We start from the raw sequence: 25,415 nt of genomic DNA on the forward strand, positions 1-25,415 counted from the left end.
CATATGGCACGGATTGGGACCTGTTTCTCGCACTGAAGAAGATGGTCATCATGTGAACGTCAATATACATATCGGAAATGTGGATTCTCCTTATCCGTCAAATCCTCGAAGGCGGTCTTTTCCGCCTCCTTTTCGTCAAGTTGCATTCGCTCTCTTCGCATGTTTTCACGCCGAAGGATGAACATCAACGTGACAGCCAGCACGATCACAAGGCAATAGCTACCATTGATGATCAGTCCTCGTGTCGCGAACTGTGAGGAGGGGATCTGCGCTCACCTGATTATGATACCAAGCCACAGCTCAGGATAGTGACGTTGCAAGGTCTGGGACTTGACAAGCTGAGGACCCACAATCTGTGTACCTGATCAGCATGTTCTTCTACTCTTGGTAGACTTAAAACAGCGTACATTGCCAACACAGTAGAAAACGAAAATATTCGCTGCCATGTAGCTCTTCTTGGTAGCCCCAGCCACATTAGCCATACCGGTACTCACAGTCAAACTTGTCACGGGCGCAAAGAAGCCGATGACCGTGTAGCCAGCGATAGGCGTAGCAGCATGGTGAGACCAAGTGCTCTTCCATATCATCGCACAACCGGCAATGACCGGCAGACAGCATGTCATCAGCATAATCAAGCGAATATTGGGCACCTTCAAGCTCAAATACCCGGTAAGAAGTATCGACACAAAGCAGACAGCTCCCAGCGGCATCTGCCACAGCAGAGCCTCGAACGCAGTATAGCCAAAAGTAGAAACGATAAGCGGTCCAAACCCAGTAACTGCACCGTTCACCGTATACGCGGCGCCCATCATAACCCCGAGAATCCAACACTTCGGATCCAGCACCGCTTCGAGTATCTGGCCCCACTTCAGCTTCTGGCACCTGACCCCCATCTGGCCCATCCTCAACCTCTCAATCGCCACAACCTTCTCCTCGTCATCAAACCACCACGCACTGGCCGGCGAATTCGGCAACCAGAAACAGCACACGCCGAACAGCACCGTGATGGCGCCGGCAAGCAGATACAGGTACTGCCACCTCGTCAACGCTCCGCCGGTGATGTTTGCAAATGCGTAATTCAACGCCGCGCCAATCACCGTCCACCCGCCCGTGGCGGAGTACCACCAGCTCTGCCTCATCGTCTGCTCGGCCTGGGTGTAGTAGCCGCTCACCACCACCATGAAGGCGGTCGGCATGATGCTCTCGGTGAAGCCGAGGAAGAAGCGCTGGGCGAACAGGCCGCGGTAGCTGGTGACGGCGGCGGTTAGCATGGCGATGCCGCCCCAGGCTACGACGATGACGCAGAGGACGCGGCCGAGCGAGAAGCGTTGGAAGAGGTAGGTGAGCGGGTAGAGACCGGCGAGCATGCCGAAGTAGAAGAGCGACGTTGCCCAGGAGAGGCGCGTGGTGGAGATGACCGGCGGGTTGAGGGAGGGTGGGGAGGTGATGGTCCGGAGGGAGAGGTCGCTCGTCATGCCGAAGACGGCGGCGCCGCCGAGGATGGCCTGGGTTGATGGTGCGGTTAGCTTGGTAGAAAACATATACACATGAACATCATATCAAACTGATACATTATCTAAGCGGTCCTAGGGAGGTAGCATACTTTATCATAGTAAACCAGCCCGTAGCCGATCCACATGAACGGCATGAGAATCATGTCTATCTTGCGCACCACCCTCCTTTCGACCACGGGGTCCCATGATTGAGCATACTCCGGCACGATCGAAGCGGCGACGTCCTTCGCGTCTGATTGAGGAAGATTAGTCCGCCATGATGACTTGCCGTATCGAGTAATTGAATCTGTTTACTTACCTCTTGCATCTGAAAGACTCGGACGTCTCATATTTTGCAAACTCCGCTTGATTGAGGCTGGAGTATGCACAACTTAAAACAATCTGACGACACAAGGCGCGGACCCGTCTTCGAGACCAAAAAGCTGTTTCAAAGTGGCTTGTGTGTGAGAGAGTAGATAGATACCTTGGCCGCCCCTGCAACTGATGCTGCAAATTTCGGTTTTCTTTTCCCCACCGCCGAGACTACGACCCCTGACATTATCACTATCACTGAGATACTACCCCACTCATCCGCTCTGGTTATGTGGAGTAAACCCCCACTTCATGTCTCATTATATCTGTCACACCCCTCCATCCCATGAACAAACAGTTTACCCCGCGATCGTTTACACCCAATACCATTGCTCATTGTAGGCAAACTTAGCCGGCCGCTCTGATTAGAGCTGTCTGGAAGGATATATCAACCAAGCACTAGGTGGTTCGAAAGCCATTAGCATTGTCCCTTTGGCGGCGTGATTGATGCATCCTTTTTCTCCGACCGCTCCCTACGTAATCAAATCAGTTGTTTTAATGATTATGCCATAACAAACAACATCCAACCCCCATCACCAATTCACTCATGCTCTTTTGCCCATTATCCCCATCCCACGAATTCGTCTTGCGTGCGCAGTCGCCTCGCTCAAAATCTAGTCGAACCACCCTACAAGTAACTAAGTTATTAGTAGTCTGAGATTAGCGAAACCCCTTTGCATCTAGATCCAGATCTGGATTCTATCCTCATGAAAAACGCCTCGTTCTAGACATGCAGTGGTCTAGATGTGGCTTCTAAGACATCCAACCGGAAAACTTGCGAGTAGTCACCATCACATTCAGCATGATGCCTGGTCAGCCTTGCAGAGCAAGCCCCCCACCAAGAGAACCTACCTAGCGGCCCCAAGTCCTTTTATCTCTCCGATCCTATAATGAGGCTTCTTCTCGATAACGGGCAAGGTAGTCATTGGTGTGGCTTTCACTTGGAGAAAATTAAAATTGCCCATTGATCGGCAAGTACTCCGTACTAACTAGTAGCATGGCATAGTCACTTGGTGGCTCTAAGCTACTGTAGGGTAGGACGGACCTCTTCGTGAAGGGGGTGTGCGGCTTTCGGGAAAGAGCCTTGCAGCGGGCCTATGGGCCTTGAATGAAAGTGTGCAGTGCAATGTAGAGCCGACATGGTTTCTTCCTAAAGGAGGAGTCTAAGCAACCCGCTTCGGCTACGTTGAGTGACACCGCTCTGCAGTATTTGTGACAGGGTCCTTACTCTGCACGTACTGGAGCTGTGTACTTTCTCCATCTACACATGACAGTTAGACGCCGGCTCTACGGGATGTTTGCATTGCTTGTACACCTGTCCAATGAAGATCAACTCCTGCTTGCCAGACAATGTTTGTCAAGTACACTCGCCAGTCCAGGTCAGAGATGAATGTGCCCATGTCATGACAAGTGAGACCACATCATTTTACAAAGCTCCAAATCTCTTTGATCCATGCTTTGAACCCATGTGGCCGCTTTGCCAGAGGTTCCTGATCGAAATTCGGCAGGAAGTAGGCATCTTCAAAATCGCTAAGTGAGCGGAACTCTGTTCCATATACGAATTTGTAGATGATAAAAAGTGAGAGGAAGAGGAGGGGCTGCGAACGTGATTAGCACGACAGGCGGGCACCTCATGGTAAGAGTGGCATGAGAATAGTGCAGGAAACATACCCCAAGATAAGCTCCAAGCAAATCACCTATTAGCATGAGCTGAGGCTTAATGGATTGATCCGGTTTCACTGCATCATAGTTCTTGAGAAGATATATTGCTGGCCATCCACTGAACATGACTACCAGCAAACAACCTGCTAGGCCAAAAATTGCACAAAGAGGTTGCCAGTGAGCTCGGTAATGTCTCTTGCGGTAGAGCTCTTCGTCACGGGAGAAGACGTCTTTCTCATCTAACGTCGTGAGACTATACTGTTATTAGACCAAAAGATGCAACGAAAGACAACAATGATGCAATCCACTCACCCTTTTTTGAATCGAAGAAATGCAATGCATTCGCTTATGTAGACACAAGCCAAAGTGCTTACGAAGAACGAAGAAAGTGAGAGAATAGGCTGCAGATAATGTCAGTTATACTCTCATGTGGTCTGTGCACAACAGAAATCTCCTACCTGGTTGTAAGTTCCATCTGCAAGACCGAGAAATGCAAGGAGACCGAAACTTGAGCAGCATATAATTGCAGCTATCGGGGTATGTCCAGAATTGGTCGTCCCTATGGTGCGCTTGATAAAGTCGTTACCATACAATTGAGCAATTGCAAAAAGAGTACGGCTTGACGCAAAAAGACCAGTGTTCCTGGCGATCTCAAGGTCAGCAACTGGTCCGGTCCACGTGCAGAGTCTGGGAGCTCACGCAGCTGTATATGCTGAGAAGAGGAAGCAAGCCTTTAACAGAGCAGGAAGAACTCTGATCGAGGTATAGCCGACCGCAATGATAAATGGCGAATGCGAAGTTGTGTAGTTCCACGAGGCGAATGGATGGAATAACTTCGCGTCCATGAAGTTTATATTGAAACCCACCAGGAATGATCCGAAAATATAACAACTAATAGGAACAAGGTACATGAATCGAGCTGAAGGGGCGAGGTCACGTCGGGGAGCTTCGGCTTCACCGGCAGTAACAATGACCAAATCCCCACCCATACAGGCGAAAATCGCAAGGGTGGTAGATGTCCTATAAGCGAATGTGTTAGCTGTCACGAGACCCTCCCTTGAAATATAGCATCACTGTACCAGACTCCAAGGAATCTACCTGTGTGGCCCTGGATCCCAAACTCGCTGCTCTTCTCTTCTGCATCTGCTGTACTGTTGAAGCCAGCCCACCGAAGGGAAGGCGCCATCGCATGCTGGGTGTAATCTGGTATCATGAGTCGAGTTCGGTCATGGGCCGATAGTGTTCCACTTACTCGTTGTCCCAAAAGATTTACCACCAACTGCAAGTATGGTATCAGTAGACCGCCTGTAGCGTATCCTGAGTAGAATATTATACTCACCACCAACATTAATAATGATCATTAGTACACATACCCCAATGATAATGAAGTATTTCAACCACTTGACCACACGCTCCAACCGTCCATAGAGCTGGAAGATGTCAGCTTTGTCCGTAGCGGTGGATCTGAGCTTTCTACCTGGACGCCGCAGGCGTTAGACAGGAGTGTAATGATCAGCAACCCCGTGATAATTCCTGCCTTTTGCTCGTTCGCTAGCGTGCGACCATCCGGCAAAAAGTTGTCCGCAATCCTAGCTGCAGCTGATGTGAGTGCTGCCATACTTAGGCATTGAGCAAGACTAGATGGTGTCAGTTCATTCCAAACACGTCGATCTGTAGTGGTACTCACCAGTACATTATTCCCACGGCAAAGCCCAAAGCAGGGTCCACAAAGGTATGCGGAAAGTCAATCAAGGCGCCCGATAGTGGTCTGACAGACACCATCTCGGCCAATGTACGCATAACGGCGATGACAATGAGCCCTGCAACTACGAATGAGATCACACAGCCTCCAGACCCTGATATAGATATGATCTGTCCAGAAGTGACAAAAAGCCCTATGCCAATCGTGCCGCTAAATGCAATTGCTGTTGCCGTGTGTATTAGCACAGGCAATCTCAAGCGCAAATTCGATAGACTCACAGGTGATATGATGCCGTTTGAGCTTTCTGTCGAGCCGATCGTTGTCGAAGAGCCGACGAGCGAGGTGACTCCTGGTGCCATTGTGATTGGTGGTGCTCCTGCTGTCAATGCTTTGATGATCACTGCCACCTTGGTACGACCGCACTTCGAATGGACTGTTAAAACCCTTTGAATTGCTTTCTACAATAGACATCCTGTGATATGCCAGCGAAGACCTGGGTGTTTGGTGGGGAGGGGAAGAAAGGAAAAGAGTTTGGGAGAAGAAGGTTACTTCAACGCATCTTCTAAACCAAATTCTATTACCACTGACGGCACTGCAAGGCAGTCTCCGGGGCTGCTCCTGGCAGCCTCGTCTCACCCCACCCGGGCACGTTAGTGATGTTCCTGTCAACAGATCATGCATGATGGTGGCATAGCCCTTGAATTGTGACGCATCACTTGGCAGCATCCTACAGCCTTGCGTCTCGAGATTAGGCTGGCGGTTCATATGTAGGGTGTTATCCAGCCTGCGAGCGCATGGCAAGGCAGGCTCTGTGACATGATCGTCGAGCTGCCAGAGGCTGACCAGTAACTGCACTGTTCATCAGTATAATACTCATCCATGCTTCCTTTGGGATGGGCTCCCTTCAAAGACCTTCATTTTGGTATGAAAGTTGGATGGTCGGTAAGCCCGAAGCGCCAGCGACAAGCGCGAGGAAACGCGTTGCCGAAGAATTGTTGCTCGCCATCAAAGATCACGTCTACGACACCCAGACACTGGACGAAATAACTCTTCTCATAAACCACGAATGTCTCTGCCACGAAGTCGAAAACTCTGAAAGTTCAAGGTTTATCTTCAGGAGCGCGCTCGACATACCAGTGATCAGCCAACTCGCGGAGCAGCTGTCCTCTTGTGGGGTGAAATATGTCAATGCATCCTCCCACGTCCTAAGAGAGCTACAATTGCGGGCTTTACTCTCTGTTGTGGCATGGCTACACCTTCGCGGAGTGACTGCCCACCAGGCAGATTCTCATGCGAGATGGCAGGAGCAAATAAACCAGCTATATCAAGATCTGGTTTGGCTACCGGAAGAGCAGACTGGGGCTACGCAAGAGGCATTTCGTAGAGCGCAATGCTCATATCTACTTTCTCTGGTAGCAGCCCAGCAATTCGTCAAAGCAAGGCCCAGGATCAAGGACGCCCTTGAAGTTGCAGGCGACCTGATGCAGCTGGGCGTGGTCGCAGTCAATATTGCCCTGGTAGGAATATCCTTCGAGCTCCCTCAACTTGGATGTGGAACTGATTATTGCCAGGGCTTCGGAATTGGTAACATGAACAATGCTGTTAAAGATCTTTACGGGAATTTTACCCGACTGCTGGACTCTACTCGACACGCAGAGCCATCAGACAACCGGTATCACGATCTCTTCAAAATGCAAGGCCTCACCAGGATTGCAGTAGCACTCGAGTTCTACTCACGCATCGGTGCCCAATCAGTGGAAAGCCATAAAAGTAATGATGATCTACATACAAAAGCATTGAAATGCTCCAGAGCCGCTGCGGATGTTGCTCTGGAGCAAGTGCTACGGGTTCTGAACTCAGAGGACAATGGATGTTTCGAAGCAGATCTTCGTCGTCCATCAAAGTTTCGTGAGCAATTGTCAGCGGTTTTGGACCGGGGACCCGCCAGTCTGGACAGATATAACTACTTTTATGGAATATTGGACTGTGCGACACAGTTGGCTAGCATCACTGATCCTGAGCGATACCCGGCTGGCTTTGAAGAGAGGATGAGGTTGATCGTCGCAAGGAGCAGAGTAGCTAACTTTCGGTGGAAAGCGGTAAGTAATTCATCTTACGGCGTACCCTCCGACATTTGTTGACGGACCGGTTCTGCTAGCTGGAAGTCCTCTTAGCCAACCCTTCCTCACGATCCCTGCAATCTCAGCTTGTTCTCACGGAGGCCGGGCAAAGATCAGGGCCTGAGCTCCAGAAGCAGCTCCGGGACGAAATGACTATGGTATTGGAATGTCTTGGAGATAGTACCAGCATTTCCATCACCGAGTCTTCCTCCTCGAGACAGGTGATGGACCGTCTTGATTGGATCGAAAGAAACGTCCCAACAAGTGGAATTACCTCGGAGGCTCAGAAGTTCAGTGTCCCGCTCCCCCGTGGTTCAGCATTCCACAGAATTCGTTTTTCGGCAGCTGGACTTTCCACAGAATGCTCACACGCCTATTTCTTAAACGAGAAGATGGTCTTGATCTATTCCCTGAGCAACCTGGGTGAACAGCCTGGAATGCAACCAGTTTTTCGACATGCTGCTTCTGAACTTAAATATGCTGCCGCCGCCCTATCAGAAAGGTTTGTTGTGCTTCTGGTGGAAGAGTCTAGGGTAAAGTCTATACGCATCTTCCGATATGACGGACAGATGATAGATCTGGATACATTCGGTATGGAGGCGGATCGTCATCAATGGAATCCAAACAACCTCATCACCATTCATGAAACGGACGATCGCACCTGGATTGCCGTTGGGGGATGGGTAAGACAGGAAGGAGCCCACTCCGGCAGCATTAAGATGTATTGCATTCATGGAAATAATGAGATTGCTACTCTAACAAGGCAGCCTGTCTCTTTCACTCGGCCCAAACCCAACCCGTTGACTATGGATTTGTTGAAAACACTAGCATTCAGCCCTGACGGGAAAAGGCTTGTTTGCGCTACTAACAACAATCGGATCTTGGTCTGGCGTCTGTCAAATAATGCTCGTCCAGACGGGGCACCGTTTATTCTGAAGAAGGACATCACGACGGTATGTCTACTCCGGGTAGTTTCTCTTTCGCTCCTCTAGCTGATACCTTTCCGTTGTTCTAGGACATGACTAGCGGAGGAATCTCGTCGACATCCCTCTTCGAATCTTCCCTGTCCCATCCCTACGTCCTTTGTACAACTCTGCCCTCACTCGAGAGGGTTGTTCACAAAGGAGAATGGTCCTTCGTCTCACCAATAGGCTCAGCACAAGTCCGCGTGCACGAAAGGCTGGTTCATGATCTTGTGCAACTCAGAAAGTCAGGGTCAATCCTCGCTGGAGCGGTTTGTCCTTGTGTCGGAATTATCGCCCTGGTAGAACGCCTAGGCAAACATCAGGCCAGAATTGTAATCATGCCTATGGTCGCCGAAGAGGGTGGTGGGCTGTCAGCCCTTAACCCCGTGCCGCTTGGTGGAGGCACACTGGCCATTCAAGACCATGAAAAATTCAAAAATTTTCCTACCGCTCTCCGCTTCCAGGAGACTCGAAACGGGTACTGCTTGGTTGCCGTTGATATCGAAGGCAAAGTAGTCAAGAAAGCCTGGAAGAATCCCATCGGAATGGGCTGAGTTGCGTATTAGCTTAAAAGGAACTACCCATACAGACACCGCATCATCCTCGGGAGCGAGGTCTGCCGACAGTATGCACATGGGCCTCCGCCAGAATTGCGGATGAAAGATCAAGATAGATGATGTTCCAGATCCCCAGTCACGAGCAGCCAATCACCCGACTTCTGAAGCTACCCTCGCTGAGGAGCTTACTTCTTCGCCCTTTCCAACATGTGGAGCGACCTGGACGATCTAATTGGTGGTCATTTCGAGCCACATGCTGTTCGGAGGCTCCCTGGTCGACAGGGGGAGCATAGCACCAGTCCGACCAGCAACTTCGTTTTGGCACAACTAAAACATCCGGACGGCAGCCCCATGTCTGAAACGTGTACATATGCTTTGTTTTCTGCAAGATAAGCAAATCGCGGATTCTGTCCTGGCGCCCGATTCTCCTGGAGTTGTCGCATCCTACTCGAGTGGAAAACAAATGGCAAATCAACGATCCTAGTACCTTCAACGAAGCACATCCGCGGCCATCTGGCCGCATCCTCAAATTCGTCATTTCATTTAGCTTCTCAGATACCAGCCCAGCTGAGATGATCAGTTCTTTTTCTGCTCTACTTGGAGACGCCTACAATTCAGATCCACGGGAGTAAATCCTCCTAGGGGTGCCATGAAGAAACCGGCAGTCCTGCCAGACTTCTCCCAGCGGCAGACTTGAAAGCACCTGATATTGCTTAATGTTGGTGCACACTACATTCTTGTGCTTTACACATGTTCACATACAAACGAAGACAACCCATAGATATGTTCTATCTAATGCCACGTGCTTGGCTTTCCCAGTGTCCTACCGTGCACAATACCCATTATAGGAGCAAAGAAAATTACAGCATTAGGATTAGCATTACAATTATTGTGTCGGTCACATCTCTGGGTCTAGGCATAGCGTGCAAATCTCTTCTGGCGATTGTGATATGTTATCATGCATGAGCCTCTCATACTAGTATCTAGACCATAATCATCATACGAATATCAGGCTATCGCAACATGAATCGCGTCCAGCCTGTGCTCCGTTGCCCTTCCTACCAATCACAGCTTCACAAACCGCTCTCTTTACATGGCTTTGACGTCAGGAGGAGTCACATCTACGTCCTTGAAAAACTAATAGTAAACCCACCGTCCTTGCTTCCTTTGGCGCCCAAAATCGACACATGGCATATTTCTCGAGAATGGCCTGAACAACCACAAACCTCAACAGAGCGCTGAAGGTTTATGCAAGGCTATGATAGCCACGATAAAGACCTTCACACGCCCAAGGCATGCCTTGCTCCTGACTGTGACGGGCCTCAAAGGCTCTGTGTCTGTCCGCTGTGGCACAAAGAAGCATCATCTCTGCTCTACCAGGTCAACGGTTCCGTGGCCTGGGAATCGAGCTCTTCCACCCAACACTTCCTGACTCAGATCAGCACATTTGGCTGCGCTCATATTCGAAAACTTCCCATCACGCCCTCCACATATATCGCACAAATCCCAGCGCGCCATCTCCCTCGCCGGCCCAGACCGGACCGCCTTTACAGATGAACTGGCCAAATGCCTTCAACCGAGCAGATCTCCACACCTGCAATTCCTCCATAAAATCTCCCAAACAAAACCCCCCTGGAGCCAAGGCAAGCCAAATCCTACCTGTGGAACCCAGGCGAGGAAGTTCTCATCGTCTACGCCATAGCTTTGGAGACAAGAGTTACAAAGACTACCCATGCTGCTGACATACCCCATGCACAAAGTCCCAACCTGGACAGCTCATCCGTTTTTCTTGGCATGCACCACCCACTTCTTCAATTCCCCTGGATGCCCAAGTCCTCTTCCAGAAAAGGGAAAGGAAGAAGAAACGATACAGACATTGGTATCGCACATGCTAAAGAAAACCTCACTGATGCACTCGCTGATCAATCGAGTCTGGCACGGCGTCGATTCTGAATGTGATACAGAGCAGGTGACGGGATCGATTCTTTCCAGCGGGACTACCGAAAATCTTTTGCTTTCCCAGCATAAATGTCGTTCTCGGCGGGGGGGAGGGCCGGGGGGTTTATGCTGGTAACCCAGGTACCGATATACCCCCTTTCGCGATGGCAGGAAAACGCATTCTCTTGGATCCCATTTCTAAGGCTGTGTCATTTTGGAATCGTATCTCCACTGGGCTGACACGTTTGCAAGAGCCGATTGCTTTCTACGGCTCGCTATCGATAGGTTTTGTCTTGCCTTCCAGTGCATGTCAGTGTATCCATCGATTCAAATATACCAAACCATGACCCCCACTTAATTTACCTATCTAATCCCAAAGGTCGAATTTGATTTGATTTGACTCGTTTGGCAAATCGATTCACATGTTAATAAGTAATGTTTTGTTAAGAGGGACTGAAGGATTTTCATCTCACAAGAAGAGTCCGCCAAGAAAGAATTTTTTCCATTAGAAATGACCCTGAATATTCCAAATAGTACCAAGAGACGTTTCTGCCAAGACCTCCACTTGACCAATTTGATTTGATTTATTTGACAGGATTTGGTATATCTGCCAAGGATTTGATTTGGTTTACTACTGCTATTGACTCGATTTGATCCAGATGGACACACTGGCTCACGTCATCGGTTTTCCATCCAGGTCCATGTGCTATCATTTACCCCTCCGGGGAATACCTTTGCACCCCATCGTATTACAACTGCACCGTCGATATACAATGACGACATGATCATGCCTCGGCGGGAAGGAAAGTCTGTTCTTTCTTTCTTTCTGGCTTGGCTTGGCTTCTCCGTTACATTATCTTCCTCATTATTTTCGGGCCTCGGCGGCAGTGTTGCGAAGATACGAGTTCGATGTGGATTGATACGAGAACGGATTGGAGTCATCATCATGGATCGTGCGGGTATTACGGTTTGTTCCTTTGCCAGCACTACTCGCTTGATACGTTTGGCCTTCTCTTGCCTTCGTATCGAGCGGTATCCGGATGCCTTGACATGTTCCGATTAATTATCATGACGGATTGAGACAGTATCAGGTCAGTTGATTCGGGACCCAATATGCCCATGCCAACTAAAAAGTTTGCCTTGAGACGTCCTATTGCCGCCCACGGATCCCTCAGTGGATGTCTTATCTCATATTCCACATTGCCAAGTCTGATCTGGTAGTTCTTTGTGGGTTCCTTTTGTCACGTCCATGTTCCGTTAGCTCGCTTGGCGTTAGCTCTTAGATTAGCTCTTGCTGCTGCTGTATCGTCTGATCGCCCAGACGTTTCGTTTGCCTTTCCGACCCTTTTGCCCTTACTCATACATGCCTCCCGCAGATGGGTGTGCAACTTGTTTTTTGACTGGAACGTTTTCTGGCATTTTCGGCATGTCGCTGACTCACTAGTCGAGAAAAGTCCGAATCCGACTTGTTGTAGCGTTTCGTCAACCTATTTTGCCCTTCACTTTCGTTTGCCTCTTGGAACTGAAAGTATCCGTCCTCCCAGGATGTGTCTTGGCCCTCTGGCCTGTCCTGGTCTGATTCGTTTGGCTCTTGGTGATGTTTCGGTCACCATTGCCTATGCCATTAGCAACGAGAGCTAATCTAAGAGGAGCGCCATGTGGAGCTAACGTAACGCACGTGACAAGGGGGGGTGTTCCCTTGAAGACTGATACGCCCTCGTATCATTTCGCTTTTTGTTCCGTCGCTTCTTATTCCGTCTCCAGGTCATCAATATGCCAATCGACCCGTTCGCTTGGATGATCTGGCCTCATGACATGGAACAGCTATCGCCTTATATATAAGGTTGAGGTGTTTAGGATAGCCTGGATGTTTGGAATCAGGTCTAACCATTTCGCCTTTGGCTCGCTCGCTATCGCGAACCGTAACGCAATCTCTGCCGTTTGATTTGTTCTTTCGGATTGGCCATCTGCTTTTGGATGATATGCAGTTGTTGTGTATCAAAGAAGGAACTTCTGGTTTAGGCGTCTTCAGGTCTCCACCACAGTCTTCTTCTCTTATTTTCAGGTCACTCATCTACTTCCCAGTGAAGCCAAACCCCTCTTTTTGTACTCACGAGATGAGAGACGAAAGCGACCAGGAGAACACCCTCCATCGAGGCCCTCGACGGTGCCACTTTGCCATTCAATCCGCAAAATCATGGGCATTGATGTTCGACAAATTCGGCCGTTTATTTGTGTAACAAAACTACATACACTCATCCGGCATCGACAAGGAGAAAAACCGAGTTGAGCGATAAGCTTGTATATCTCTTTGGCCATTCTGGACTCGTAACGCATTCCAAAACCCAGCAATGTTGAAAGACCTCAGAGTGCCCAACGGGATGCGCGGCTTCCGGATAACTGTTTCCGTGTAAGAGTGCATTTATCGAAGTTCTCACTCGCTCCAAGGGGGTTCATCCTGTGGTGAACAAATCCCAACATAGGCGGTTGGATGACGACTTTTGGTGTTGAAAGCAAGAGTTGATCTCGAACTAAAATGTGGAGTAGAATCAGTATATACAGGAGAGATTCAGAAGGACACATTTGTATATGTACATCATAAGGAAAGCAAAAGCTCAAGCGAGATGTCGAGTTGATAAATGAATGTGAGTGTATTACAAATAATATGCAGCAGGCTGGTATAGAACGATAGGCCGCAGATGGGAATTGAATCTGCACAAATTACATTGGAGCTGTGTGTTATTGAAGATGACTTGAATTGACTCTAAAGAGTCGCAGAGCATAGGAAGACAAGTACGAAGAGAAAAGGGAAAAGAACAGTGAAAGTAGTTAGACTGTCTTGAAGAGAGGCGGGAGTGCTGAAGTGACAGAACGCAAGAGAGTCACAACTCATTGTGCATACCATCGTCTTCAATTGCAGAACGCCAATTTTAACCTGTAGATGATCGCAAGAAATCCACCAGCCAAACAATGATCACCGGATTGGGTTTTGTACATAAAGGCAACTCAACATAGTCGGAAAAATATCATGCTTTAATGCTTTTCACCAATGACTCCATGCAGGGTACTAATTGTTATAGTCTTCATCGACCAACGCCCTAGAAAGGAGTTAGCTTGGTGGAAAGAATTCGAATGCGATGTAAGTCACTTACCCGCGGTGATTCGGTTCTACTATCGTATTTGCACCTGACAAGTCGAAATGGTCTTCAGTATTCCCTGCTGCATTGCCCGCAGTCGCTAGACCTTGCGACTTGCATATATCCTCCATGGCCGGATTGATGCGCTGCGATTGCTGAAGCTGGAGAGGTGCTTCAACGATGGTCATGCTCAAACCTGCTGCGACATGCCATTCCATATGGCAATGAAGCAGCCATACGCCAGGGTTGTCTGCTCGATATCGAATGACGGTATAGCCTCCGGGAGCCATTCCCCAAGTATCTCGCCGCATGGGTACCTTAGGCAATGTTCCAATGTCGCCAGTATAACCCTTTGCGGAAAGTGTGCCGTTCTGTAAGAAGACTCCCGCAGCTCGTGCGACAATCTGTGGAGCGTGGCCATGTAGATGCATGGGATGACCACTACGGTCAAAATTGTTGATGACCACTTCAACCAGATCACCTTGCTTAACGACCTTAGCGTTTGCGTTCACACCATACACACGCGGGTCTTCGGCATCACTGCCTGTGGTCAATGCTGTGTACAAGGACGGCACTTTTTGTCCTATGTAGGTGATATTATTGAAGCCTGCCCTAGAGACAGGGTGTCAGTCTGCACAAGAAGACTTTACCAGGGCACATACCTGTTTTGTCCATCTCTTTCAAAAAAACCAACATTTAGCACAATCGAAGCGTCTGGAGGCCCCGAAAGTAGGGGCTGGCCGTCGCAGGGTATGAGAGTGAAGTCGTCAATGATATCGTAGCGGCCGACGGTAGGGGCCTCTGGTGGGACAGGTTTTGATGCATCATACACGAGATATCCGGTAGCGTTAGGACGAAGGTATCCTGGAATACTCTGGAACTTGGCCTGGTCCAGGTTCGAAAAGAATGCGTAATTCCTTTCCTTGTCACTTTTCGTCGTAAGCAACACATCGTATCTCTGAGCAGTTACAACATGCACCGTTGAGACTGTTCTTGGTCGGACATAGATACCATCAATGGCAATTATAGTCATCTCATGCTGGTCAAAATGAACATATGCCTGCGCGAAGGCGGCCATGCTGATAATCCGAATAAGGTAGTTCGTGTTTGGCTTGACTGCAAGCTTGATGTCTTGGGCTTCATTGATAAGCGACGAGTTAGGGATTGGCTCTGCTCCAGACGGGTTCTGGACAGAGGAGAGGTAGTAAGGAATTAGCGAAGGCGCCTCGTCGTGATACCAGTCGCTGATAGTCACGATAAGCTCTTCGCTGTAATTTCCGGCATAAGGTGATTTTGGGTCCTTGATGATAAGGGGGCCTCGAAGGCCGTCGGCCAACTGCCCGGATGAATGTGAGTGATACCAATAGGATCCTGGTTGATTGACCTTGCAGCTGGTTAGATCATCTTCCAACCTCGACAATGATTCAGAAACGAACCACGAAATCGTATGTGAAGGATACACCGGGCGGTATCTCGCACTGTGTCGCAGTAGGTGAGCCGTCCATACCATTGGATCCTTCTTGGTAGATTCCATGGAAGTGGAGGCTTGCTGTCTCGTTTCCAAGCTGGTTATGTAGGTTTATGACAATGCGATCGCCCACCTCTGCTTCAATCGCCGGGTTAGGCCACTGGCCGTTTATGCCAATTGCCGGTCTGAGAAGTTCGCCATCTGGGTTAACGGACACCCAGTGGAGACGCCAGTCGTAGGAAACAGTTCTAGCATAGGTTTGAAGAGCAAAGCAGAGACAAGCGGCAGGATAAAGAGGTGATCCTAGCATATTGAAAAGACTTACCGCAAGAATGTGTAGAAATAGTTGTGCTCTTAGTTAAGCTACGATCGAGCTATGGTAACCAACCTTCTATTATATGTGCTAGACGAGCCTGGAACTTGCCATGCTCTGACATTGGGTCAACTGTGGCGTAGCCTGATGTGGTCAGCTGCGTAGGACCGTCGAAGAGCCACTTGGGCTGTATTTGTTAAAGCCATGCTCTGTTGAGAATCATGATCCAGTGATTGATCGAATGACTCAACAGTATTATGTGACCCAGTTCGTTGACGTCGATGACTGTAGGTGCAGTATTTTCTTGGAAAGGCGGATAAAAATGGCTATGTGCGGTGGGTTAACATGAAATTGGTAGGTTTCAAAAGTCAAGATGAGTATCCTTCTTCGCTCTTTCATCTCACTAGGTCGCTTTCCTCAAGGTCTTTCTCCAACAACAGAACAATCTTCCTACAACGCATCGTTAGGCTGGCTTCCACATGCCTGGTCACCAGGAACAAAACAGGTTGCATCTTGATACTAGCAACTAGCAAGCCAGACTTCTCATTTCAAGAACATACTACGGTGAGGAGGCAAAATAAATGTAAGCGCGTCCTAGTAACAGCTTGTAACGCCAAGATAGAACGCCACAAAATCACTCGATTAGGACTAGCTATTCTACTCCGTATCGAGTGTGCATTCCACTGGCATTGATCACTCCCTGACACCTTACTAGCATTGATTTGAGCAGCTCGAGAGATAGGCCGCAGGCACAGCGTTCCAGGCAGCTGTTAAAGCCTCCCGTAGCTCACTGAGCGCGTTGACGCGTTGAATAACTCTTTCCAAAGGGATACGGCATTCGTAGGGCGACAGGGGTATCTGTATGAAGGTCATTAATAACAATTTTACCAGGGCCGCGCTGACATTTATTATGCATCCTACCGTAGTACTGACGGAACTTTCCTAAGTGGACCACTTACTAAACCGGTCCGCCGGCCGCTAATGCCGTCTTGCGCATGTCTTGGTCTCGGGTAAGAGGAGCTGTCTATGTCAAGTGGCAAACTTATAGAACCCATACGTGGTAGGTCATCACTTGACTTGTTCTTCACCTTTCTTACTTTTCCATGATGAAATGCTGCTTTGGGTCTGGGGAGTCGTTCTGAGATTCTAGTACCGGCCAAATATATCTGGAACCTTGAATTTTAGGTTTCGTTGCCGATTGCACTTTCTGGTACCTTTTCAGAGGTTGGCGGACCCCTTTCCAGAAAGGATTATCGTACATTCTACTCATACTACGGGCCCACGGGGGGAAGGCATCCATAGCTCGGCGCTAGTAGTAACTAGTTGGGTACAGCGCTAGCCACATGATGTCTAGAAGCTTCTCAGGTGATTGTCCACACTTATTGGCCGCACCAGTAAGTACCGCTTAACCATCAAAAGCTTAGCTGTCTCATTTCTGGCGCGTTTCTAGCAAAGATACTAGTTAGTGCTGAGCTATGGGTACTATTTCCTCCCCCCGTAGTAAGTCTCTGGCAGACTTTCATCTCTCGATCTACTACGTACCACTCTTTTGGAAGCTGTCAGCCAGCTCTCCAAGATCCTCATCATGGGTTTCGCGGCGGCTGCAGCCATGTTTGTGACCTGCTTTGAGATGCAAGTCTGCTAGCGTTAGCCAAGTGATTTCATCACAGCCTCCTAAGTGGTTGAGTACTGTGTACAGCACCATCACCATTCATAATTGCCACTGTGGCTTCCGGATGCTTTAATCCATTCGCTTGAACGACTTTTCAGGGAGAATGAGATGCAGGCTGTGCCATCGCTCTGCCCGGAAGGGGTTCTAGGGGCCCCTTAAAAGCCGCCCTGGCGTGACGGCTGAATGCAGAAGACCGAGGATCATGTGTGAGCCTCAACATTGCACATGATGTAATGGTTCATGTCACGCTTTTCCAAGGGTTCTCATAAATGGCCTCGTAGAACTTCAGTCACATATTAGCTAGCCCGAAAATGTCTTAGAATTTTAGCTTAACCTACCCAGCTGTCATATGCACCACCACCCCATATGCAGGATTTTTAGGGTCCATATCTCCCTTCCTACCAAACCACAAGCTACGAATTTCAGCTCGCTCTCCTTTAACGAATATTCATCTGAGGGCGGTGACCTTTGATGTATTGCTTCCAGGACATTTTTCTTTCAATTCTATCTTCAGAACAGGACCAGCAACGTTCGAATAATAGAAATATGCTCTAAGACCTAAGACGTCAAGTAATGTGATGCATTTGAGGGTGTACTACGGTACCAGGCAGAAGTACCTATAGCTCAGTACTAGTAGCAGCTAGTTCTGATACAGCGCCACATTGATGTCTAGATTTTTCTTGGACGATATTCATTAATTACTGGCCACAGCAGTACCGCTTAACTGCTCACGGATTAGCCGGTTCGTTTGTCTGTTTCCTGGCAGAGATACAAGCGCTGAGCTATGGATACTTCTGCCTAGTACTGTAGTAGTGCATATGACAGTTGGGTACGTTATTAGTAAACTGGTGTTGGACCAAAAGACTGCGGCCCTTGGAGAGAAAGGGGTGGAGCACAAAACTACGGAGGATTCACAGGCATACCCACGAGGTTGTACTACGGACAGATGGCTTGCTCAAGTCTTCAACATACGCTAAAATTAGAGCAGCTAGTGGCGCTCTAGTTGAGCTTTAATATTACTTAATCGTGCATCGTAATAGGGAGCCGCCCCTGAAATGCCACACAATAGTGACCCCCTATCCTGGAGATCTACTACGTATGTCTAACAAATAGTAATAGTGCCTTCACCACCTTGGGTGTTCTTGGTGACATAAAAACATCGTAGTAATCAGCCATTTCCCAGCGAATCATTGTCCAGATCAACCACCAGCCAGCACTGTCGGCTTTGGCCGGCACTTTGTAAGCCATCTTCTCCTCGCCAAATCCCGTCTACAAGAGCATGCTTTCTCAAGCTAGGGTCTCGTCGGTTTCTACGCACCTTTCAGGTTCACTCTAATTTTCTTGTCGATATACATGCCGCCGCCTCTGCTGCAAGGATTTTGCCAATCAGGCCAGACACGAGCTTCTCTTTCTCACTGCAAGGGCTGAGCCGGGATGCGAGGAAATGCTGAATTTAGGCTGACTAACACATCGAGCTCGCCGACCAGAACCAGCAAGTTAAACTACGCATGGTTTGAGCGGTCTGATTCTCAACAAAACTGGATGCCTTCTGAACAAACGACATGACGGGCACTTTGCTACACCGTTCCGTGTGTCCATGGTCTCCCTTCTACCCAGGCGGGTTAGACCATCGGAACCCCCGAATGCCAAGTACAACCGACCATGGACCTTGGCCGTACCGTCGGAGAGTGCGTCAGTACGCCTGAGCTGCCTTGGAATACTGCTTGTCATACATTCCCAGCTTAAGCATGATACTTGTGTTAGTGGTTTTCACAGGCGTTGGTAAGAGGAAGCGTCGTATCATGATTACCCTGGACCTCAAAGGCGAAATGAGAATTGTGAGGTAACAGAAATTATATGCTATGTGCTCTAAGGGGGCAATGGAGAGAAAAGAATGCAATAGGCGGCGTATATGATAGACAGATGCTTTAATGTGCCCCCGGAGCTGACGTGTTGGTAGAGATCCAACAGCCTTGGATCAAGGTCAGAAATCTCTCCATCTCTCAATGACGGTCCGCATTACACCAACCCTGAATTAAAATTTCTAAATACAGACTAGCTCAAGCAGTCAATAGTGAGGACATGTAATACAGTCCTAGGCGCTAGTACTGACATTACCTGCGTCACACCGGACTAAATGGAAGTCACGAAACGAAGAACACGCGATATGAATCCAGTGAATGTGCCAAGCAGACCGTCTCTTCCCAGCAGTACTCCTCAATTACCCTCCGTCGCGTGATCTCCTTGAAGAGCTATCACCTTCTTGTTCCTCGGGAAAGGGGCCCCCGATCCCCAGAGATCGATCGGCAGCGCGCTGTGCAGGTAGAAACGCCACAAAGACTGTATTGTGTGATCACTGCTGATTTACGCTTACAAATCCAGCCGGTCGATCTGTGGCATTGCTGTAGCCGCCGCCAAACCACCTGCCACCACTGACTCCAACCTGTGCACTAACACTGGAGACAGTACTGTACAGGTTGCAAATTGTGCCTGACGAAGGATCATAATTGAAACCACGGCAACTGCCGTCGGAGTTCTCGTTGGAGTATTGGCAATACCGGAGGCAGTCCTCATATGAATTGAACGAGTTTCCAGATAGGAAACTGGTAAGGTACACGCCTGTTGAGAGTGTACCAGTTATCTGTCTCTGGCACTCGACTTCGTACTTTAGATTGCCTGTCCATTGGTTGACGTTCTGAAAAGTCCTCTGAGGTACGACGGTCTGGTAGGCATATGCTGTACTAGAAGGTCCGGCACAGATCGTAGACGAGGCAATGTTGGGGATGGGATACATCTGGTCGTTGATAGCAGGGTATCCATAGCCAGCATTGATCAGTCTGACGGCTTTGGTTCCTTGGTCGAAATTCGCGAGGCCATAAGACTTCTTCCTGTAGCAGCTGCTCCCAGCGAATGTGGCTCCAACGCATGGGTCGGTTCTACCAGGAAGTGCTTCATTCCACGCAGCGCAAGAGGCCGCGCAACCTTCCAGACTAGTGATACCAGTAACTTCGTCGAGTGCATTTCCACCGAGATTGGAATAGCATGTGACTTCAAATAAGGAGTTGGACACTCTGATTACTTGGTAATTATACGCTCCAAGTGTAGGTGTGCTCGAAGGGACCGGAGGCAATGTGTATCCAGCACATAAAGCTCTTGTAGCCACGGCTCCGCCGATGGTGTCAGTACTGACAGTCGATGAGCTGCTCGTTGTTGTCGTTGTGGTCATCGTCGTCGTCGTGACAGGCAAAGAGCTGCTAGAGCTGCTGCTTGAGGACGATGGAGAAGAAGAGCTGGTGGTGCTGGTAGTAGTGGTCACTGGCATAGGGCTGCTTGAGGAGGAAGAAGAACTGCTGCTGGTGCTGGTGGCGGTGGTTGTCACGGGCAAAGAGCTGCTTGAGGACGAAGTGGACGTGGTAGTCAAGGTAGTTGATTGTGATGCGGAGCTGCTTGCAAGACTTGATGTTAATGTTGACATGTTAGATGCACTGCTAGACATGCTGCTCGATACACTGCTAGATGTGCTGCTTGACGTACTGCTTGACGTACTGCTGGATCCTGAGAGTATGTTAGTAGATGAGCTCGAAGATGTAACCGAAGATGTGGCTGGGCTAAATGACGAAGAGCTGATGCTTGAGGTTAAAGAGGTTGAAGTAAATGAACTTGTAGAGCTGGGTGACGGGAGACTTGACGTCGATATGCTTGAGCTTGCAGAACTAGACGATGAAGGGCTAGCAGATGTAGAACCGGTGGAAATAGAACCACTAGATACAGAGCTGGCGGATGCAGGACCAGTGGATGCAGAACCGGTGGATGCAGAGCCAGTAGATGCAGAACCAGTAGAGGTAGGACCGCTGGAGACAGAGCTGGTTGAGGTAGGACCGCTGGAGACAGAGCCAGTGGATGCAGAGCCAGTGGAGGTAGGACTGATGGAGGTAGAGCTGGCGGATGCAGAACCAGTGGAGGTAGGACTGACGGAGGTAGAGCTGGCGGATGCAGAACTAGGAGAGGTGGGACCAGTAGAGGTAGAACCAGTAGATGCAGAGCTGGTAGGTGCAGAGCTAGTAAAGATAGAGCTGGTGGATGCAGGACTAGTAAAGGTAGGTCCAGTGGAGGTAGAGCTGGTGGAGGTAGAACCAGTCACTATTGAGCTTATAGGACTTGACGATGAGAGGGTAGAGGTCACTAAGCTGGTTAGACTGGAAGAAGTGCTAAAGATACTAGACGTTGATGTCGTGAAGCTTGAACTGGAAGAAAAGCTGGACAGAGATGAGGTGATGGTTGAACTTGAAGAGACTGTAGGAGTTGTGAAAGCAGATGTTGTTGTGGGTGAGCTTGTAAGACCGGAAGTTGTAGATACAACGACCGAAGTTGAGCTAGAGCCAGAAGAAGAGCTCGACGCCGCTATGGAAGAGCTCGACGTCGTCAGGGAAGAGCTTGGCGTCATTAGGGAGGAGCTCGACGTCAGTGAAGAGCTCGACATCATTAAGGAAGAGCTCGACGTTATTGAGGAGCTTGACGTCGTTAGGGAAGAGCTCAACGTTGGTAAAGAGCTCGACGTCATTGAGGAGCTCGACGTTGGTGAAGAGCTTGACGTCATTGAGGAGCTTAACGTTGGTGAAGAGCTTGACATTGGGGAAGAGCTCAATGTCATTGAGCTCGACGTTATTAAGGAGGAGCTCAACGTCGGTAAAGAGCTCAACGTCAGTGGAGAGCTGGACGCCGGTAGAAAGCTGGACGTTGTGGAAGAGCTAGCCAACGATGAAATGGCCACAGAAGTCACACTTAACGTTGCCACACTTGAGAACACAGAAGACGAGCTCGAGCCTAGCGTGCTCAGTGTGGGCAGAGAGGAAGAAGACGTCGAACTGATTGGGGCCGCAGAGCTCGATGAAACTATGGTACTGGACGACAAGGTGGCTTGAAAAGAACTGCTGGTTGAGGAAGGCGGAGCTGACGACGCACTGTTAGAACTGAACGTCCCACTTGAACTAGACGACGATGGAGTAGACTCCGAGGTCATCTGGAAAGAAGTGCTTGTTGGGGACGGAGGACTTGAGGATGAAGTGCTCGACGCAAGGGTCGACATGGCAGTTGTTGTACTGGACGGCCTGTCCGTTATCGAGGGATAAGCAGAATAGAGGACTCGAGCGGCTTCAGCGCCTGCTTCATCGCTAATGGTAGTCACGCTTGATTTCGGGAAACAGCCATTCGCAAAGGTAACAGCAACACAATAAATGCTTCCATATTGCTGGTTCCACAGATTGCAAGCAGACATGCATTCCTCAAGAGAATTTGCAGCTCTCTTGCGAAACCCTGGCGGGAGCCCAATGTCTTGCCCAGCAATGTTTCGGTTGCACTCGACTTCATAGTTCTGCCCATAGGTCACTGCTTCATAGTTGTAGGCTGGCGGGTTACCGGAGCAGAGAGCCACTGTCGGAGACGGATAGGAAGTGCCACTTGTTGTCGCAGCGGAACCCGTACTTGACGAGACTTGAGGTGTTGTTGTTTGCAAAGCTGTAGAGCTTGATCCGCTTTGAGACGATGAGCTCTGAGACGAAGGTACTAAAGTACTCGTTTGAGATGCAAAGCTGACCGGTGTGGACGAGGAACTCATAGAGGATGACAATCCCGATGTGGAGGAGGATCCTGAAGAGGACGTCGTTTGCAATGAAGGACTTTCTGGTGCAGACGATGATCGACTTGAGGACAAACTCTGCGACGACGTAGTGGACGCTGGGGATGCAGTCTGCGAAGAAGGGCCACTGGCTGTAGTAGAGGATGAAGACGTTCCCGGTGGACTGTTCGCCTGTGACGATGGACTTGCAGACGAAAGAGAAGAGCTGCTTACAACCCCGGAACTGGTCACTGAAGTAGGGGAAACAGTGCTTGTTGTTCTTGTAGTCGACGTTGGCTGCGAAGATGACACCGGACTGGTTGAGGAAGATGCTGATGCCGAAGAGGACGTTGCAACAACAGAAGATGTTCGTGAAGAGGAGGGGCTAGACGACAAGGAACTTCCGGACGTACCTTGAGAAGAGCTTCTAACACCTGATGAAGTCAAGGACGACATAGAACTCGTGCCCATGCCAGTTGAGCTTCGGATACTCGATGCACTCGACGACGTGACAGGAGTACTAGGATTGGTGCTGGCCGATGCACTCGACGACGTGACAGGAGGACTAGGATTGCTGCTGGCCGATGCACCGATCGAGCTCTGAACGGTTGAGCTCGTGGACGATGGCGGCTCCATATCCGAAATATCCACAGGGCAAACGTCAGCGTCTACGCCACCAATGGTAATGGCCGAGCAATTGCTGAAGGGCGCGGCCGGGAAACCAGCATAGGCATCGCCGCCACAGGAGTAAAAGCTCGCCGGTCCAACGTCCGTTGTGTTCCATCCCAGAATGCCATTGGTAAAGTAGAAGGTGGTGTTTACTTCCATTGGAGTCTCGCTTGGTTTGATCGCAGCGTACAGTGCGCCTCTAGCCTTCCCGACCGTAGCATTATCAGACATCAACATACCGCCTTCAATACTCCACCGTGCAGCGTAACCGCAGCCAGGGGCTGCGTCACCGTCTTCCTGAATATAGCCGGTTGCAGTGGCCGTAGGACTAGCCGAGGCTTGACGGCGGACTCTGTTCGGAATGCGACCAGCAAATCCAAGAAGAACAGGACCTTGGCCTTCGGGCAGCGATGTGAAAACACCAGTAGGAAGTCCTTGACCTAGAGTAGCAGTAGGTTCGGAGTATGAGAACGTGGTGCTGGATGTGGTTGGTGTTGCTGATGGAGATGTCACGGGCGGCTGCCCGCTACTGGAAGTTCCAGATAACAACGAAGTGGATGATGTGGATCGGGATCCACTTCCACTTCCAGATGTAGATGCAGGGCCGGAACTTGATCCAGGGCTTAGGGAGGAAGACCCTGGGATGGATGTCATAGAAGAGCCCGAGAAAGACCCTCCTGAACTCATTCCACCCCCATTGGGAGGTCCTGTAATCGATGGGCCAGTGGTCACAGTCGCGGTGGGATAGATGGTGGTAGTAATGATCGTGCTCGTAATTATAGTTGTAGGGCCATTGAAGATGACCGTGTTGCCATCGCCGAAGATCTCGATCTGTGTAGGGCCTGGAATGTAGGTGCTAACGTAGACTGGGACGATGGAGACAGTAGTCAAATACGGTGTAGGGCAGATATGACCATCGGGTAGAACGGCGACTGTGTGTGTGAGATTCTGAGCACTGACCAGATAGACGACAGCGCTCAGGTAGGTAAAAAGCCATGATAGTGACAGCCCCATGGTGGGCGAAGGCGACATTGGAAAACGAGTGACTGAAACGAATACTGCACGTCGCTAGGTTTCAAAGCGGTGCAAAGTATAAAGTTGTGAAAGAATGGCTGTATTTGATATTCAAGAACGGTGGAAGAAACAGGGGAGAGAGGAAAGAAGATAAAAGGCCATCAACATTGCCAAGGGAATGGGAGTAGAATTATCATAACAAATATGTGCGTGAGAATGTTGCATTCCAAACAGCCTGGAACGCCTCTAGTAGGAATAACAACAGTGGTGCAATCTTGCAATACATGTTACTGGCCGAGCTTTGTCTCTTCTTGCTTGCCAGGCATCCGCGTATGGAGGTCACTAGGGAGATCAGAAGGAGGCAAAGGCTGAGGCAGGATGTCCAAAGCACTGTGGCAGGAGATGGTGTCTTTTAGGATCATTGCGTGGTATAGTGATTCGATCATAAAACGACCTCGCCCGTTCGTCATTCCTAGTGGTGCTGCTGTCACGAGAAAGGCACTGCTGAAGGTCTAGAAGGCTGATTCAAGGGGTGAGTGCCCCATGTGCTTCAAGTCAGGACCTGGGACCATCGACATCAATTTGCTGTTGGCCACAGCTTGCCATGCGTGCTAGGCCGATATAACATGTTGGAGGTGTGAACAAGACAAGTCGTCTTGTAAGGAGCATGTCCCTTGCTAAAGATCATGTTCAGCATAGCTTGCAGAGCAGGATAAACT

At 49.5% G+C, this 25,415-nt stretch overlaps 7 protein-coding genes across 7 annotated transcripts; 2 read left to right on the forward strand and 5 right to left on the reverse strand.

Moving 5' to 3' along the window:
* Window positions 1–59: 59 nt before the first annotated feature.
* On the reverse strand, window positions 60–1,843 carry EPUS_04685 (uncharacterized protein; the record flags this gene model as incomplete). Its single annotated transcript, XM_007807622.1, has 5 exons — window positions 60–219; window positions 277–353; window positions 408–1,505; window positions 1,604–1,746; window positions 1,813–1,843. The coding sequence occupies 5 exons, from the start codon at window positions 1,841–1,843 to the stop codon at window positions 60–62; spliced, it is 1,509 nt and encodes a 502-aa protein (XP_007805813.1).
* A 1,443-nt stretch (window positions 1,844–3,286) lies between these two features.
* EPUS_04686 (uncharacterized protein) lies at window positions 3,287–5,700 on the reverse strand (the record flags this gene model as incomplete). Its single annotated transcript, XM_007807623.1, has 11 exons — window positions 3,287–3,463; window positions 3,537–3,780; window positions 3,840–3,928; window positions 3,986–4,169; window positions 4,227–4,547; window positions 4,607–4,730; window positions 4,780–4,806; window positions 4,867–4,957; window positions 5,005–5,164; window positions 5,215–5,452; window positions 5,508–5,700. 11 exons carry the CDS (start codon window positions 5,698–5,700, stop codon window positions 3,287–3,289), a joined length of 1,848 nt encoding a protein of 615 aa, XP_007805814.1.
* A 422-nt stretch (window positions 5,701–6,122) lies between these two features.
* EPUS_04687 (uncharacterized protein) lies at window positions 6,123–8,868 on the forward strand (the record flags this gene model as incomplete). The annotated part of the gene is made up of 4 exons (XM_007807624.1): window positions 6,123–6,746; window positions 6,801–7,328; window positions 7,388–8,302; window positions 8,365–8,868. The coding sequence occupies 4 exons, from the start codon at window positions 6,123–6,125 to the stop codon at window positions 8,866–8,868; spliced, it is 2,571 nt and encodes an 856-aa protein (XP_007805815.1).
* Window positions 8,869–13,876: 5,008 nt separating this feature from the next.
* EPUS_04688 (uncharacterized protein) lies at window positions 13,877–15,724 on the reverse strand (the record flags this gene model as incomplete). The annotated part of the gene is made up of 4 exons (XM_007807625.1): window positions 13,877–13,907; window positions 13,962–14,558; window positions 14,609–15,330; window positions 15,383–15,724. 4 exons carry the CDS (start codon window positions 15,722–15,724, stop codon window positions 13,877–13,879), a joined length of 1,692 nt encoding a protein of 563 aa, XP_007805816.1.
* A 4,028-nt stretch (window positions 15,725–19,752) lies between these two features.
* On the reverse strand, window positions 19,753–20,420 carry EPUS_04689 (uncharacterized protein; the record flags this gene model as incomplete). The annotated part of the gene is made up of 2 exons (XM_007807626.1): window positions 19,753–20,280; window positions 20,340–20,420. 2 exons carry the CDS (start codon window positions 20,418–20,420, stop codon window positions 19,753–19,755), a joined length of 609 nt encoding a protein of 202 aa, XP_007805817.1.
* A 152-nt stretch (window positions 20,421–20,572) lies between these two features.
* EPUS_04690 (uncharacterized protein) lies at window positions 20,573–22,321 on the forward strand (the record flags this gene model as incomplete). The annotated part of the gene is made up of 1 exon (XM_007807627.1): window positions 20,573–22,321. The coding sequence occupies one exon, from the start codon at window positions 20,573–20,575 to the stop codon at window positions 22,319–22,321; it is 1,749 nt and encodes a 582-aa protein (XP_007805818.1).
* A 489-nt stretch (window positions 22,322–22,810) lies between these two features.
* EPUS_04691 (uncharacterized protein) lies at window positions 22,811–24,714 on the reverse strand (the record flags this gene model as incomplete). Its single annotated transcript, XM_007807628.1, has 2 exons — window positions 22,811–23,345; window positions 23,423–24,714. 2 exons carry the CDS (start codon window positions 24,712–24,714, stop codon window positions 22,811–22,813), a joined length of 1,827 nt encoding a protein of 608 aa, XP_007805819.1.
* Between the last annotated feature and the right edge of the window lie 701 nt (window positions 24,715–25,415).

This window comes from Endocarpon pusillum, assembly GCF_000464535.1.
Source record: "Endocarpon pusillum Z07020 unplaced genomic scaffold scaffold7164, whole genome shotgun sequence".
NCBI classification, from domain to species: domain Eukaryota; kingdom Fungi; phylum Ascomycota; class Eurotiomycetes; order Verrucariales; family Verrucariaceae; genus Endocarpon; species Endocarpon pusillum.